The sequence below is a fragment of the Plectropomus leopardus genome, chromosome 23 (assembly GCF_026936395.1).
Source record: "Plectropomus leopardus strain MGB_pleo_1.0 chromosome 23, ASM2693639v1, whole genome shotgun sequence".
NCBI classification, from domain to species: Eukaryota; Metazoa; Chordata; class Actinopteri; order Perciformes; family Serranidae; genus Plectropomus; species Plectropomus leopardus.
In genome coordinates this window covers 1377103-1392622 of record NC_142198.1, presented here as the reverse complement: position 1 = coordinate 1392622, position 15520 = coordinate 1377103, and the positions used below count along the sequence as shown (strand labels likewise).

Below are 15520 nucleotides of genomic sequence, written 5' to 3'. Positions count from 1 at the left end.
ACATGTCACTTAGTCCATATCTGACACCGGGACAATACAGTGGCTAAGCCAAGAGTCCATCTATCTTCCATTCGTCTGCCCCCCTCCCCTTCCCAAACTACAAATAAATGCCAGTTTTCACTATGTGGCAAAGTCCCCCATGGAGATGCTAATTACAGTTTGCTGGCCTCTGTGGCCCCCATGACAAGGAGAGGGAGACGTGTGTTTGTTTGTGTGTGTGTGTGTGTGTGTGTGTGTGTGTGTGTTTTTCTAAATATGGTTGATGATCAAATGGCTGTTATACAGAAAAAGAAATGGACTGAGGAAAACCTACTCTGACCTGTTTTGCAGATAAAGTTTGTTGTCAAGAGCACTTAGAGGAACATGTGAATCCAGCATAAAGCATAAAAAAGTAATGCATGTTCTACACATACAAAAACATCTTCAGGGCTAACCTTTGTATGTTTTGAAACACACTCATGAATACTTAACATCACTCTTGTTGTGACATTACGGGATGGAAGACAGAGAGTCAGAGGAAATGTAATGGGAGTAGTTACCGATGTTGGGATGCTTAAGCAGGCGGCAGATCCTGGCCTCTCGCTCCAACTTCTGGTGATCTGTGGGGACAAAGAGAACACACATCAGTCACATCTGTCTTATCAAACCTCTCTAAAGAGATCCCACATAATACACAGCGCTCACGTCTTCCTCCACTGTGTCCCTGGGAACAAATGTGCAGTAGAACAGTCAGAACTGCGTACTGTAGCCAAGAGATGAATTGAAGAGAAACCCTGACACGTCTCCAGTGATTACCGCCTATACAGAATGTGTTAGCAGGTCAAACCTTTGTGAGGCTGCAATATAAGACAATTTCCTGTTCCTCCACAGCTTTTAGACTCTTTTATATAAAGTCATAGATGTGTCAGAGAACATAAGTTTCTGCTTTATGTTAAAAGTGTTCAGAGCATTAAGTCAGAGACATATCTACAAAGCAGCATATATTCAATTAACCCTTTGAAACCTAAAAAAACTGGCTTGGTTTCTTTCAAAAGCATGGGGAGGAGGCAGTAAGCAATGACAGAAGAATGACCCAAAAAGAACAAGTTGTAAAAAATACAAGAAAATTACCTGATAATTAGTTTAAAAAAAAAAACAAAACAACAACAACAACAACAACAAAAAGCCCACAGAAATGACTGAAAACGGTGTTTAAAAAATTAAGATAATTCTGTGACATATTTTTAATATGTAGCTGTTATTATTTCTTTTTATCATTTTAGCTTTTTTCAAAACATGGGAAGAAGGCAATAAGCAATAAGCATAGTTAGTCCCTAGCGTTTTTCTTTTTTACCTAGGCATTTTCCCTTTACATGATAAGCATTTAAACCTAGTAATTTCTTGCAATTTGCGGAACATTTCGTATTGTATTTGGCCCTAATATATTTGAAAGACATCACACCAATTTGCTCAGGGCTCAGAGGTTTAAATACTTGTGAAAGGCGCCTCAAAGGCAGCAAGAGGAAAAGTGATGTCTTTCCAGGTTTCAAAGGGTCAAACAAAGATAAGATAGTGACAAAGGAACAGCAGGTCAGAGCTCAGCATTAAGAATACAGTTTATTTATCGATTTTTTTTTTTTTTTTTTTAATTCTGTAATTTAGACATTACAGATCATTCTAAGCCAGCCGGGGTGGGAGGGGAGGGTTAGACAAAAGGTTAACTTTCAGTCTGGAGTGTCAATACCTGCAACATTTTGTCACACATATGGGCACATATGGGCAAAAATCCAAATCAGTGAAATTAGAAAAGAACAATGCAGCAAATTAACAGATTCTCCAGGTTTAATTACTTCAAAACATAAAATACCAGCTACAAGACCATAAGCGTTGCTTCCCCCATTATGTTTATGACATCAATGCTGTCCCTTCTGCTTGAGTTAATATCCTTCTGATACTTTGCTGAAGTGCTCAGTGCCACACTGGATTTTTTAATTGCTCTGAATTAACGGCAGCAACACCCTTAGCTATAAAGTTCTCTCTTCACCTTTAGAACAGCAGTTTTACTAAACCATCTCAACTCAAGGTCTACTTATGAACATTTTCTGGCACTTTCAAGGTCATAACTGCACTGTCATGCTAAGTTTCAAACCAACCTGGAAAATAAGTCCTAAAGGTGGACGAAATCATAACTAGTTAGCCAGCAGCTTAAAGGATCTCATGGTGCACGAGACCAGCATACCTATATTAATGGAAAAAATGACTATCCAAAGTCTGATAGTTTTCTAGGGCTGACAGATTCATCATGATTTCAGCTGCTTGTTCCACCAGCAGAGACCAGACACTGAGCTCTGGTGGTGCGTGCTGTGCACTGCATACAATCAGTTTAACAGAAAGAGGAGTACCTTCATTTAAGTCATTATTGAAAAACATAACTTCAGGATTTTGAAATACCATGGTATACGTCAAACTGTGAAACCGCCCAAGCCTACCATTATTCATTTACCGCACTCTCAAAGTGCAGAGCGCAGTCTTACCACAGATGAAGCAAAAGAATGTCAAGAATGTTAAAAGTGAAACTTAAGCCTCATTTCCACTGCACAAAAAAAATGCTAAACTGGCTAACATTTGGCTTTTCAGTGTAATGGGAAAGGTTCACATCCGGGTCAAATGACTGAAGTCGTAACAGGCATTTATTTATATTACGAACAATATGACATAGCACACCCCTACAATCAACTGCTTCATGCTATTGGAATGATCTTCAAAATACTCTGCACTGAATCAAATGGAAAAAAAAAATATCTTCTATTTAACTCTATTTAATTTCTAGCTGGACTTGATTAAGAGTGGGCAGTGTAACTTGTTTCAGCCATCAGCAGCCTCTGTGTTCTGTTCTGTCCAATAGTCCTGCCAGAGTATCACAGACAAAGTGTTGCTGTGGTGTCGGTTGATATTTATTGTGTGCTTGTATTTTGTTTTAGAAATTATGCACATGTTCTTGAGTTTCTGTTAGTGTTTGTTGGAATAGAAAATTATCTATCCAATGTTTCATCTAATTGATTTTGTTGCTTGCCTTTGCTTCTTTAGTTTACTCTGTATTCCCTCCCTGTAAAAAATGTGCTAAAATTTGTCATTATAACACAGTATGTCAGAGCCCATTGAGTTTCAGACAGGTGTGTAGTGCTGCCATATATCAACCAGGGGGAGCTGTGCAAATGATGGCTAAAACAGACTGAAAAAGAAAGAGAAGGGAGGGAAGGAAGAGGCAGAAAGACAGTGTTTTGATGTGTACATGAGGAGTTGGGAAGAGAAAGAGGTTACTTCCACAAATAATCATCCCTTCACTGCTTATGTTTCCTTTTGGTTTTTCCTGTTTGAAAGTGTATCTATTAAAATATTTGTTGCTCCTGATGCCTTTGCAAAGTTCTCCACTGTGAAATATCATCTGTTATTTCTGAATTACAATAAGATTGTCATGCTCAGTAAACTGTAAAAGGAATTACATGTTCATATTAGTGCATAATCTGCAACTGACCTGACAAATCCTAAAGTGGACTCTACAAACCAATCAAAACGCTGCATTCTAAATGTAATGTTTAGTTCTCCAATAAGCAATGAGTTTAATCTCAACAAGCACCAATAGGACAGTCTTCAACCCCCTTTGTAATCCCACCTTGGTTCCAACCAGATGTGATCCCCCCATCTCCAATACAGCCTCCCTAACCACGACGCTAATCCTAATCGGACCAATGGGATGTGCTTTTACAGGGGCTGTAATCCTGCTGGTCACTGGGTGAACTTCTCTGCCTTTCTCCACAGCATTCTCTCCCTCCGCTGCATGGCATGCTGCTAATCTGTGACATAACAGGATTTACAGCATGAGTGGCGCTCACTAACCATCTCCAGCCTCACTGAGACCACAGGAAGCTGGTCATTTCTTCACCATGCTACCTTTCATTTCCTTCCCTTGCTTCGCTGTCCTCATTGCCAGTCAGCTGTGTGTGTTTGTAGAATTTGAAGCTACTTTGACAGAGAATTCAATTTATTTTTTGCTGTAAGAAGTGTCCCATTAGTTGTAAAACAAGTAATATGCAGGGGTGCACAATAACATCGGCATATCAGCGATATCAGCAGATATCGGGTTTGAAATGAAATCGATCAACATGCTGATTTCTGATGATGTTTCCTGTCACCTTCTGCTAGTGGGCCATCAACATAACAGTCTGCATAATATGATGTCAATTCCACTGCAGAAAAGATTTGATTATCACTAACATTAGGGGGGGAAAGTGGATTTTCAATATCCAAATAAAATATTGTTGCCAATATGGCAATGGTTATAAACCAAATGAGTTGTCATATATAAGTTGGCCTGTCCCGAATAACATTTTCTGGGTTCTTGAGGTTCACCATTAATCAACAGCGAATAATGGGACCTTTAGTCACCAAGGGCTACACCGTCAAGTGACTTAGGGAGAGACCGCATTTTACAGCTTCACTGTCACATGGGGAGAGATGATGTGCCCCACAGATGAGGGAGGACGAGGGAGAGATGGGATCTTGACCCTGACAGTTTCAGTGCATTAGGTGAGAGAGACACCATGCACCATGGAGCTTCAGTGTTAGGTAAGAGAGTGCCCGGTGTTCATCCCACTGTTTACAGTGGTTTTGACACTTAATAGTTTGTAAAGTAAAAAAAAAAAATCTCCCACAGTTATTAGTATAATAATCTGTGTCCAGTGTCCTAAATTAGCCTATTAAATTTTGTTGTGCATCTGAAATGATCACCTGCTCTGTGCTGCGGGACAGATCTCAACTCAGGCTGAGCTGCAGGGGGCTCACTTGTTTGCGTTCACACCGAAACCTGGATGTACAAGGTAGAAGGTACAAGGTACAAGTGTTCAAATGTTCTCAGGAACATATTTTATTTCTCCGTTTGTTAGCAGCCATGTCATTTTCTATGTCAAAGGGATAAGCCTGAATTATGTCAGCGGTTCATTACTTCAAATTTAAATGCATTTTAACCTTTAAGTTTCATTCAAGCAGAATGAACTAAGTTGCTGCACTGACCAGGTGTGCTAAATAATGAATCCACTTGGTCATAAGTCACCTGTTAGCAAAGGTAACACCCCCTATACACTATATAAAGGCAGGTTTTGTGCCATGTCCAAAAAATCTGCACTGTAAAACTTGATGTAAATTTACAGTAAAATCTGAGCAGTATTTTACTGTAATAATGTCATACAGTATTATACTGTAAACCGCAGTGCAATCTGGGAGAAAAAACTCTGGAACTACCGCAGCTTAAGAGGCTGCCATTGTTTACAGTAATGTACTGTAAAAATACGGTCAACAGCTAAGCATCATGGGAAGGTGAAAGAAAAAAGGATGGAACTGAAATTTAGTAATTTACTGATTTACTGAAGTCTGAAGTTTCGGGCGCATCTTATGGCTAAGGGAGTCGCACAACAACGGATTTCTACCTGAGGAGATATTTCTTTTCATTAGAAGAGTTTCCAGCTTGCATTTTATTTATGGGGATTTCAACTATGGAGCACATCTGCCAGCAAGTCTCTGCTGCTACACAGCCACACTACAGCCTGCACAGCCTTTCATCACTGATGTTTGATAAAGCAGCAACCCTCATTGAGCAACGAAAGTCATTTTCAGCATTTTTATTCTGCTAGGAAATAGCATTATAAATATTAAATATATATATGTGAGGCTTTTTTCGATTTGAATTATCTGCCATTTATAAAAGTGTACAAAGCTGTTGAAACACTTCATATTTTCAATGATCAAACTGTAGCTAACTTAAGCTAACATTGGCTAATACGTGCATGTCAACATTTTGCCTTAGTTCACATTAAAATTAAAACAACACTTTCTTTTACTGAGAGATAATTCAACTATACTGAATAATACACTAACAATATGATATTGAGAGTAACCTACTGTGTTTTGTTCTCCACACTGGCAAAAAGAGCGTAATTTTTTGCAATATACTAGTTAGCTTAAATTAGCACTTGGGTATTTTGTTTCAGGAGCCTACATTAATATTAAAACAACACTTGCTTTTGCTGGAATAAATTTTAACTGTATAATGTGGTAGGTAGGAAGTAACTTTTTTCCACATTGACAAAAAGAGCTATTCAAGACTTTTGACTTATGTCTTTTTCATAGAGTAATGTCACCTAAAAGAAGAATATTTTGTTGTACTTTTTTTCTGAATTGACATCAATCCTGAGAGGGGCATAAATGCAAGTCATCCCATTGCAAAGCAAGACGAGTGGCAGGATGGTCAAAAAGAAGGCAACGTCAGTGAATCCACATCTCCACACTCAACAAAAAGCTCACTGACACACACATCATTCACCAACTTACTCACTGAGTCACTCACTGACTGACTGTTGCACTGGTGACATGTTTTTATGTGAATAAATATTTGAAAATGAATAATGAATATGGTATCATATTTATTCACTGTGGTTATGATTATTATGATTATTATGATTCTGATTCTGATTCTGATTATTATTTTTGTTATTATTATTATTATAACATTCTTAAATTATCATTAATACAGGATACATACTGTAGAATGTTACATATTGTAAATATACAGTACTTTACAGGCAAAGCTGCTGCCAGTAAATTACTGTAAATTTACAATAATACAGTAATAAACTGTAAATTTATTTACAGTAATATACTGTTATTCTAAAATACAGTAAGGAAACTGTAACAAATACAGTACTTTGCTGGCGAAGCCGCTTACAGTGAATTATTGTAAATTTTCAGTGAAATGTTTGACAGTGTGGCACATGGCTGACTGGAGACACCAAAAAAGTCTGAAAGAAGACTTCTGTAGTGGTGAAATACCACAGGTTTACTATGAAATAAACTTAAAGTAAATGTGATTTCAGGGAAATGAACTGAAGTAAAGTAAAACTTTTAAATAAATTCCACAAATCAAAATAAATAATATATTTTAAAGGAAAAGCTGCAAGTCCTCATACATACAGTATATAAGGGCGTATTCACACCTGTCTGTTTGTTCCGGAACAGGGAGCCTTTTCTCCTAAGATCAGTTCGTCATATGTGAACGCAGCAATCGCACTCGGTAGCAGAACAAAACAGGCAGCCCGAGATAGCCTAGAAGAGGTGGTCTCGGCTCGCTTCCATTCGACACCTGGAGCGGTTCGTTTGCAGTGAGAACAAAACCGACACAGCAACCAACACAACTGACTCATAACTGTGGTCCAGCCTCCAATAGAAGGGCACAGTGATGCACTTGGCTGCCAACCGTCAACCAAAACAGAAGAAGAAGAAGAAGAAGAAGAAGAAGAAGAAGAAGAAGAAGAAGAAGAAGAAGAAGAAGAAGAAGAAGAAGAAGAAGAAGAAGAAGAAGAAGAAGAAGAAGAAGAAGGAGGAACCTGGAGTTTGGCTGAAATGAGCCGTGGGTTGACCTGGAGTAGTGAGGAGGTTAGATGCCTCATCGAAATCTGGGCAGATGAGCAGATTTGCCAAATGCTGGACACTACTCACAAGAACACAGACGTTTACAAACTTGTGAGTCAGTGAATGAGTGAGAGGGGCTTCAAACGCTCTGTTGAGCAGTGTTGCGCTAAAGCTAACAAACAGCGACAGCAGTATATCAAGGTGCGAGACCAGCTTACCAGAAGTGGGAGCTCCAGGGATGAGAAGGACAAATTCCCCTGGTTTGACGAGCTGGATAATATTTTAGGGACTAAACCAGCTGTCGAACCGGTGGATATCATCGACTCCAGTGATGTTACATCATATAGCACTGGCTCTTCTGATACTGCTACTTCACCCAGCACTAGCACTTCTGCTGATACTGAATCCAACTGTGCTGAATTGGCGGGTGGAAGTGGTGAGTAACACGGCAGATATTTGGATATTTTCCTTAGTTGTGTAACATTTGTATAGTAACCACAGAAATGTGCAAAAACAAATTAGCTACACACACTGTTGGTGCTCCATGATTTCTGTTTTTTACCAGCACTTTTCCTTCCGGGATTTCTGACCAATGAGAGAAAGCACGTGGCGTTTGTTTCCAACTTTGTACCACTACAGACTGTTGTCTTGTGAACACAAACGACCCAAATGAAATATGCAACGATTGTATCAATTTAGCTTCTGAATCAGAACAAAGCAAACGGGCCACAGGTGTGAATACAGCCTAAGAGAAGTTAGAACTCTGAAATGTTTTTGCATGAATAATAACTTAAAGGATTATAAAAACAGTTGCCAATTAATTTTATAATAAATTGACTAATTAGTTGTCTAATAATAGTAGTGGAGCAAAAAGTGAAATATTTCCCTCTGAAGTGTAGTGAAGTAGAAGTGGAAAGTGGCATGAGATTAAAATATTCTAGTAATGTAAATGTTCCTAAGAATTGTTTTTCAGTACAGTACTTGAGTACTTAGTTACTGGTCAGCAGAGACTCACGGTGACTGAAATAACAGTAATTGGGATCAATGCACAAAGTATGGTAGTATTTCTTCAGCCTGCATATGTATTAAACCAGTCCTTTTAATTACTCTGAAGCATTATCTAAATTTGATTAAACGATATCCATGCATTTTTAAAAAGTTCCTCAAATGTAAAATTATTTTCCTTGTGCTGGGCAACAATCTCTGGACTGTGAGATGTTTTTCTCTGTTCTCGGTAAGAGCACTGTCAACCACTCTCTTACCTGAGAGGAGAAAAAGAAAACATTGGTGAATCCCAAAAATCAATGGGTTCTAACAAAATAAGAATTAATTGTGCATATGAGCAAAAAATAAGAGAACATTTGCTCATATGTTGTTTTTTGCATGAGGCCTAATGATACCAACTTATTAAGGACTCATTTTCAAGAGTTCTGAGGCTGAAACTTGGATTTGTTTCAGTTTAAGTACTTATTCGACTCAGCCTTGTCTTGTTCTTTTTCTTCACTTAATGTAGTTCCTCTTGTACTGCAAACTAACTAAATTATTAGTTGTAATGGCTCAGATTTTATGAACTGATCAGCCTATTCCCTTTGCCTTCAGTATTTCAGGTTGTAGACAGACCATGTAAATACAACCTGAAGGCAGTTGTTAAGCATTCAATTCTCATTTGCACACAGGTACACATTTCTTTACCAATATTCTGTCCTCAAACATCAGGCAAAAACTAAGCTATAGGCTCAACCTCAGTTTCTACCCCCACACCACTCCAATTCACCACAGCACAAAAAGCAAAGACGTCGCTTGATGCTCCTTTCAAACCCCCCTGATGTTTGTCAATCATCAATCCAAGTCCTTGGTGTGATTCACACTGGAGCTGGCCCATTTATAAAACCCACATGAGCTCCACAACATCGCCATCAGGACAACGAAAACGAGGACAGCAGCTATTTTCAATGCAGTCAACTGATCAAATGAGCTGCCTCCAAAGGGCTGTGAAGCAGCACATCTGGGTCCACTTCCAGTTCCTGCAGGTTCAATTACTCAAAAAATAATCCCTAAATGTGCCCACACATACATTACTCATTCCAGAACAAACAAATTATTAGGCTATTCTAACATTACCTCATTTATAAAAAGGCCCCTTCTATCAAGCTCCTGACCTTTGAACACTAAGACCTTTGAACACACCATTTTCACCTGATGTTATTAAAGTAATAGGTGAGTAATGGAGTTTGGTGCCAGGAGACAGACAGAGTGAAAGTGATACAGAAAAAGAAGAAAAACAGGGGAAGAGAAAATACTCTTGGTGCACCACACCACACACACCACCTTGCACACACATTCTAATTCTTGTTCTTTCCTAATTCCCCCTGGCAACATCTCCCTCTCAGTTCCTGGCTCTCACCTTTAAATGTTCACTCCAGCACACTGAGCCAATCCTTCTCAGGTGATGCCAGCACACACAGCAAAGAGTCAACAGGAATGCAGAAAAAACAAGATAAGGATAGGGTGAAAACAGAATGTGAAAAAGGGTTCCGGCAAGTGCTGAGTGTTTTTACTGCTAGATTCAAGTGTGTTTTTAACACCTGTGGTCCATAACATCTCTAACTGGACATTTAAATATTGCTCTTCTTTTCACCCAGTGATGTTTAGAGTACCCCAAGGCTCAGTCTCTGGTTCTATATGTAACCGGTGGACTCTAGTGTTGTCTGCGTTGTGTTGTGATGAAAAAAGCCCAAACCATGGATATCTTTGGAGGCGGTCTCCGTTGATTTCTGACAGCAAGAGGTAAAACACAAAATTCTCTGTCAATTACGTTACCACAGCTTGAGCCCCTCTCCCATGAAGTACAGCAGCAAAGGGCCTGCCATATTCAATGTAGTGCAGTAAAACACAGAAAACATACCTGACAGCAAGAGGTAAAAAACAAAATCCTCTGTCAATTAAGTTACTACAGCTCGAGCCCCTACACAAATAAAGCGACACAGGAATATGTTAGAATATTGTACAACAAGTTTAGGCTGAAAAATGAACTTATAAACATAGCTTAACAGCGCTAAAACACCAACGTTACAGCAAGAGCAATGATGCTTACCTCTCCCGTGGAGTACAACAGCAAAAGGGGAGAGTTAAGGTGGGAGACACCCCTCTATAGGAGGGGTACCCCCAAAGGTGAACGTAGGGGAACAGAAACTGAGTATTAAACATAATGACTATGGAGGTCTAAGCATGTCAGGTAATAACAACAGAAACAAATTTTGTGTAATTATAATACTTAATATTACAACTGTACATCTGGCTTCTTTACACATATTATTGCTGTATAAATGACCCTGTTACATATATTATTACACGTTTACACGTAAGGCTTTTAGCCACATCATCTGTCGGCACTGCAAGTGTAAGCGCTTCAATAATGAAGCATTCAACGAACAAGTAATGTTACTACTCTGATAATCGGACTGTACAATTAAATATGATCTGGTGTTAGTAACAATACTTCATACCATTTTAATGCAGACGACACACAGCTGTGTATCACCTTTCTTTTAATCTAATCCAAGCAAGCTATCACTTCTTTATGACAGAAACCATCTTTGGGGAAAAAATATTTTGCATGTATTTTGAGTTTTTAGTTTGGCCTATTTCCCATTCACGAACATGGAGGGGTGGGATTTAATACCTAATCTGTAGTCAGACACCAGGGGGCAATCTAGACTGAAAGGTTACACTTTGTGGGACTGTCATGTTGTCCATCTTTGGATACAGTCTATGGTTAAGACCCGTTTTTAGAACTTGCGCCAACCAAACTTAAGCCTAGTCTTAACTATGCCCAATCTTAGCGATGCGGGTTCACGTGTATGCCCAGTGACTACAGCTGTTGTCGAGTAAGGCATGTGTTGCTAAGATACATTAATATTTTCCCGCTGTCTTGCTATTGTGCAGCTAATCATTTGTAATTTGCGGTATTGCGTTATTATTATTGTTATTATTATTATTATTATTATTATTATTATTATTATTATTATTGGAGGATCAGAGAACAAAAAAAATTTTTTTTACAGACATTAAGATACAAAGATTAATAGAATTGTACAGGAGAGATGTCTATGTGGCACTCTTGTGGCACTCCACTGATAACATGAAAGGACTGAAAAAGTAAACAGGCTTACAACTGACAGATGGACAATTTGCTGTTAACTGTGGTGTTGAAAAAAACAAAGGAACACACGAGAATCTTAACAGACCAAGGTGACATTTGCTGTTAATTTTAAATGTTGCTGCTTCTTAAACACGCTGCAGCAGACCAGCTACTGAGCGGTCTTGCCTGATAATGGACGTCTTCGGTGAACAACACGTGTTTGTGTTTGTATGTTAGCTAGATTTAAAAGGAGACTTAGGAGAGGAGGAGAGTAGGAAAACATACATTGGCGTTTAACTTTTGTGGCTCTTGTTCTGTGTATCAGGCTGTTGATATACAAAAACAGGTAAGATTTTGACTTTATGCCTGCAACTGACTCAACTGACTCTTAGCACAACCATGAGGTTGGATCCAATATGCCAAGTTACGACCGATTTAAATTAAGACCAGGCAAAAGTCCTGTTGGCGCAACCGGCCCCTGTTGTCAAAACAGTTCAACATTCTTCAGGTTCCTTATCGAGCTTTGTATGATGACTGGCAAGAACTTTGGATAAGGGTGGCAGGGCTTTTACAAAAGTGGCCTCTATACTCCAGAAAAGATTAACAAATGATCTTACAGCTGCTGAGGCTGAGTTCACACCCAATCAGCTGTTGTTGCATTTAGTTGCAGAGTTTTGTAACGATGTGGGAGTGTCATTTAAATGGTCCATTTGTGCAACACAGGGTTTTAGGGGCAACCAAAGAGCAATGCATCATGTGTATTGAACAAACGGATGGTTGATCCAGCTTTCTGCCCGGGATTTCAGAACAAAACAGAAAAAATATGTTCACATTTGATCAAGTTTAAAAGAAGCAGCAAAGAGCCTGTAATCCACACCTACAGGTTCCTTAATGTCCACCTCTGAGCAGCAGTGCTGGGACATGAGCAGGGAAAGATAAAAATGACTTTCTTACAGGAAAATAAAGAACAAAGACTTGGCAATATAATAATGGCTCTTGGTGGTGGTGAACCCAAAAAGCACATTTCTATAAACAGTATCTATTGTTATCCTTGAGTGGCAAAACTAGACCTGTACTCATCAGATACAGCAAGTGCTCTGCTGATCATTGTTCCCATGAGATTGACAAGGAACCCTAACACACATGCTTAGACGAACCTGAGCAGCTCATGAATAAAATAATAACTCGAGGGATGCAAACAGGCGTTTCACTGACAATGTGCCAATTCTCATTGTGCAATCCCACTCAGGGGTAGTGAGTCTGTATCGCAGTTCTAATCTGATGCTCAAGCAGACAATGATCATTAGCAAGCATAATCAGCATGGCTTTATTCTCTGCCGGAGCTGCAGTTGCACTGGATACTCTGGTGGCCTTGTCACAATGCAATTAGCTGCAGCTCTGAAACATCCTTCATGCGAACAAGTACCTTCATGTGTGTGCTGTGTGTGTCGCACTGATGGAGAGTGGGAGAGAGGGAGACAAGCTGAGGTCAACAGGAGAGAACACACTTAGAAGATGCCTCAACTGTATGTTCAGAACATGGAGAATGTCTGTGACACACGCGTGTCCTGCATTAAGCTGGAGGCACAATGAGTCAGTGCTACGCTGATCAGTGTTCCTCACACGTTAGACCTGGGCGGTATCATGGGATTACTGTAAATAAGGGTATTAAGGGTACCAGAAGGTATGTTTTTTTAACACTGTCATAAATACAGGCACGCTTTTCTCTATTGTATGTCGTGCGCAGTACGCACCACCAGAGCTCAGTCTCTGATCTCTACTGGTGGAACAGGCAGCTGAGCTGAAAGACAAAGTGACACCTAGTGGTGGAGGAGAAGTTACAGGACTTTAAACAGCCAGTGACCAGCAGGCAGAGAGTCCGTGGCATGTTTTTAACATATTACTTGGTGAATTAAGGATTTCCAAACCCCAATTCCAATGAAGTTGGGACGTTGTGTAACACGTAAATAAAAACAATATTTGCAAATCCTTTTCAACCTTTATTTAATTGAATGCACTACAAAGACAAGATATTTAATGTTCAACTGATAAACTTTATCGTTTTTATGCAAATATTCAATCATTTTGAATTGGATGCCTGCAACACATTCCAAAAAAGCTGGGACAGGGGCATGTTTACCACTGTGTTACATCACCTTTCCTTTTAAGACCACTCTAAGTGTTTGGGAACTGAGGACACTAATTGTTAAAGCTTTGTGGGTGGAATTCTTTCCCATTCTTGCTTGATGTACGACTTCAGTTGCTCAACAGTCCGGGGTCTCCGTTGTCGTATTTTGCGCTACATAATGCACCACACATTTTCAATGGGAGATAGGTCTGGAGGACACGATGTCCATGATTTCCAAGGACAATTTGAAATGTGGACTCGTCAGACCACAGCAAACTTTTCCACTTTACCTCAGTCCATCTCAGGTGAGCTTGAGCCCAGAGAAGCCGGCAGCATTTCTGGGTGTTATATGATATATGGCTTTTGCTTTGCATGGTAGATTGGTGGTTTTAATTTGCACTTGTAGATGAAGTGTTTCTGAGCCCACGTGGTAATATCCTTTACAGAACAATGTCAGCTTTTATTGCTGCCTGAGGGATCGAAGGTCATGGGCATTCAATGCTGGTTTTCGGTCTTGCCGCTTACGTGCAGAGATTTCTCGAGATTCTCTGAATCTTTTGATGGTACTATGGACGGCAGATGATGAAATCCCTAAATTTCTTGCAATTGTACGGTGAGAAACATTGTTCTTAAACTGTTAGACTATTTTGCTCACGCAGTTGTTCACAAAGTGGTGAACCTCACCCTATCCTTGCTTGTGAACGACTGAGCCTTTCGGGGAAGCTCCTCTTAGACCCAATCATGACACTCACCTGTTTCCAAATAACCTGTTCAGGGGTGGAATGTTCCAAACAGGTGTTTTTTGAGTATTCCTCAACTTTCCCAGTCTTTTGTTGCCTCTGCCCCGGCTTCTTTGGAACATGTTGCAGGCATCAAATTCAAAATGAGTGGATATTTGCAAGAAAACAATAACGTTTATCAACATGGACATTAAATATCTTGTCCCTATAGTGTATTCAATTGAATATAGGTTGAAAAGGATTCGAAAATCATTGTATTCTGTTTTTATTTATGTTTTACACAATGTCCCAACTTCATTGGAATTGTGGTTTGTATATTGACCAAACTGGAGCTGGTGATTGTTGGAACAGTTTGTGCTTTACAAATGTCTTTGCCTCCAACATAACTCATGATGGTATCATGTGAAGACTGTATGGATGGGAATAGTTAACTGTTAACAGGATAACTAATGAGAATATTTTCGACCAGTTATACATGTGGGTCTATAAGCTAATTTGCATACACACACACACACACACACACACACACACACACACACACACACACGCTTTTAATGGCTTAAGAGAGATCCACTGCAACCCTCAGTGCTACAACTCCAAGGAGAGGAGTACCACATACCAGCACATCTCAGTCACTACTTGTCCTTTACCTGACCAACAGCCACAGATCACAGACAGTCACAGTCAGACACACAGCCTCTGATTGGTCAGTCTCAACCCAGGCATCAATAACGGCTGGTGGACAGCTAACAACAAAAATAAATGTTTCAAAATGGAAACATTTTAAGGCTATATCCCAATACATGATATATCTCGATATTTTTTGTTTATATTTTATAACACAGGATTAGACATCACTTCTAATTTTGCTGTGATATATTTGTAGGGTATTTTAATGATCGTTTTTAACTAATGTAAAATGTTAAAGTGAATTAATAATGAGAAGATATAATTATAATAATTATTGTTATTATGATTATTGTTATTACTTATATTTCATTAGTCCAATCAGACAACTGCATGAGGCATTCTACTTGCCAGGATACTTAGTTTTTTGCCCCGGGCAAGCCC

At 39.3% G+C, this 15520-nt stretch overlaps 1 protein-coding gene across 37 annotated transcripts in view; it reads right to left on the bottom strand.

Moving 5' to 3' along the window:
* The window catches only part of camk2d1 (calcium/calmodulin-dependent protein kinase (CaM kinase) II delta 1), a 151846-nt gene that overhangs the window by 73295 nt on the left and 63031 nt on the right, over nucleotides 1-15520 (bottom strand). For all 37 annotated transcript variants that reach the window (XM_088073354.1, XM_088073375.1, XM_088073379.1 and 34 more), the window contains exon 3: nucleotides 540-599. In XM_088073354.1, the coding sequence (XP_087929480.1) occupies nucleotides 540-599 (60 nt within the window). The remainder of the gene's footprint in view (nucleotides 1-539; nucleotides 600-15520) is intronic.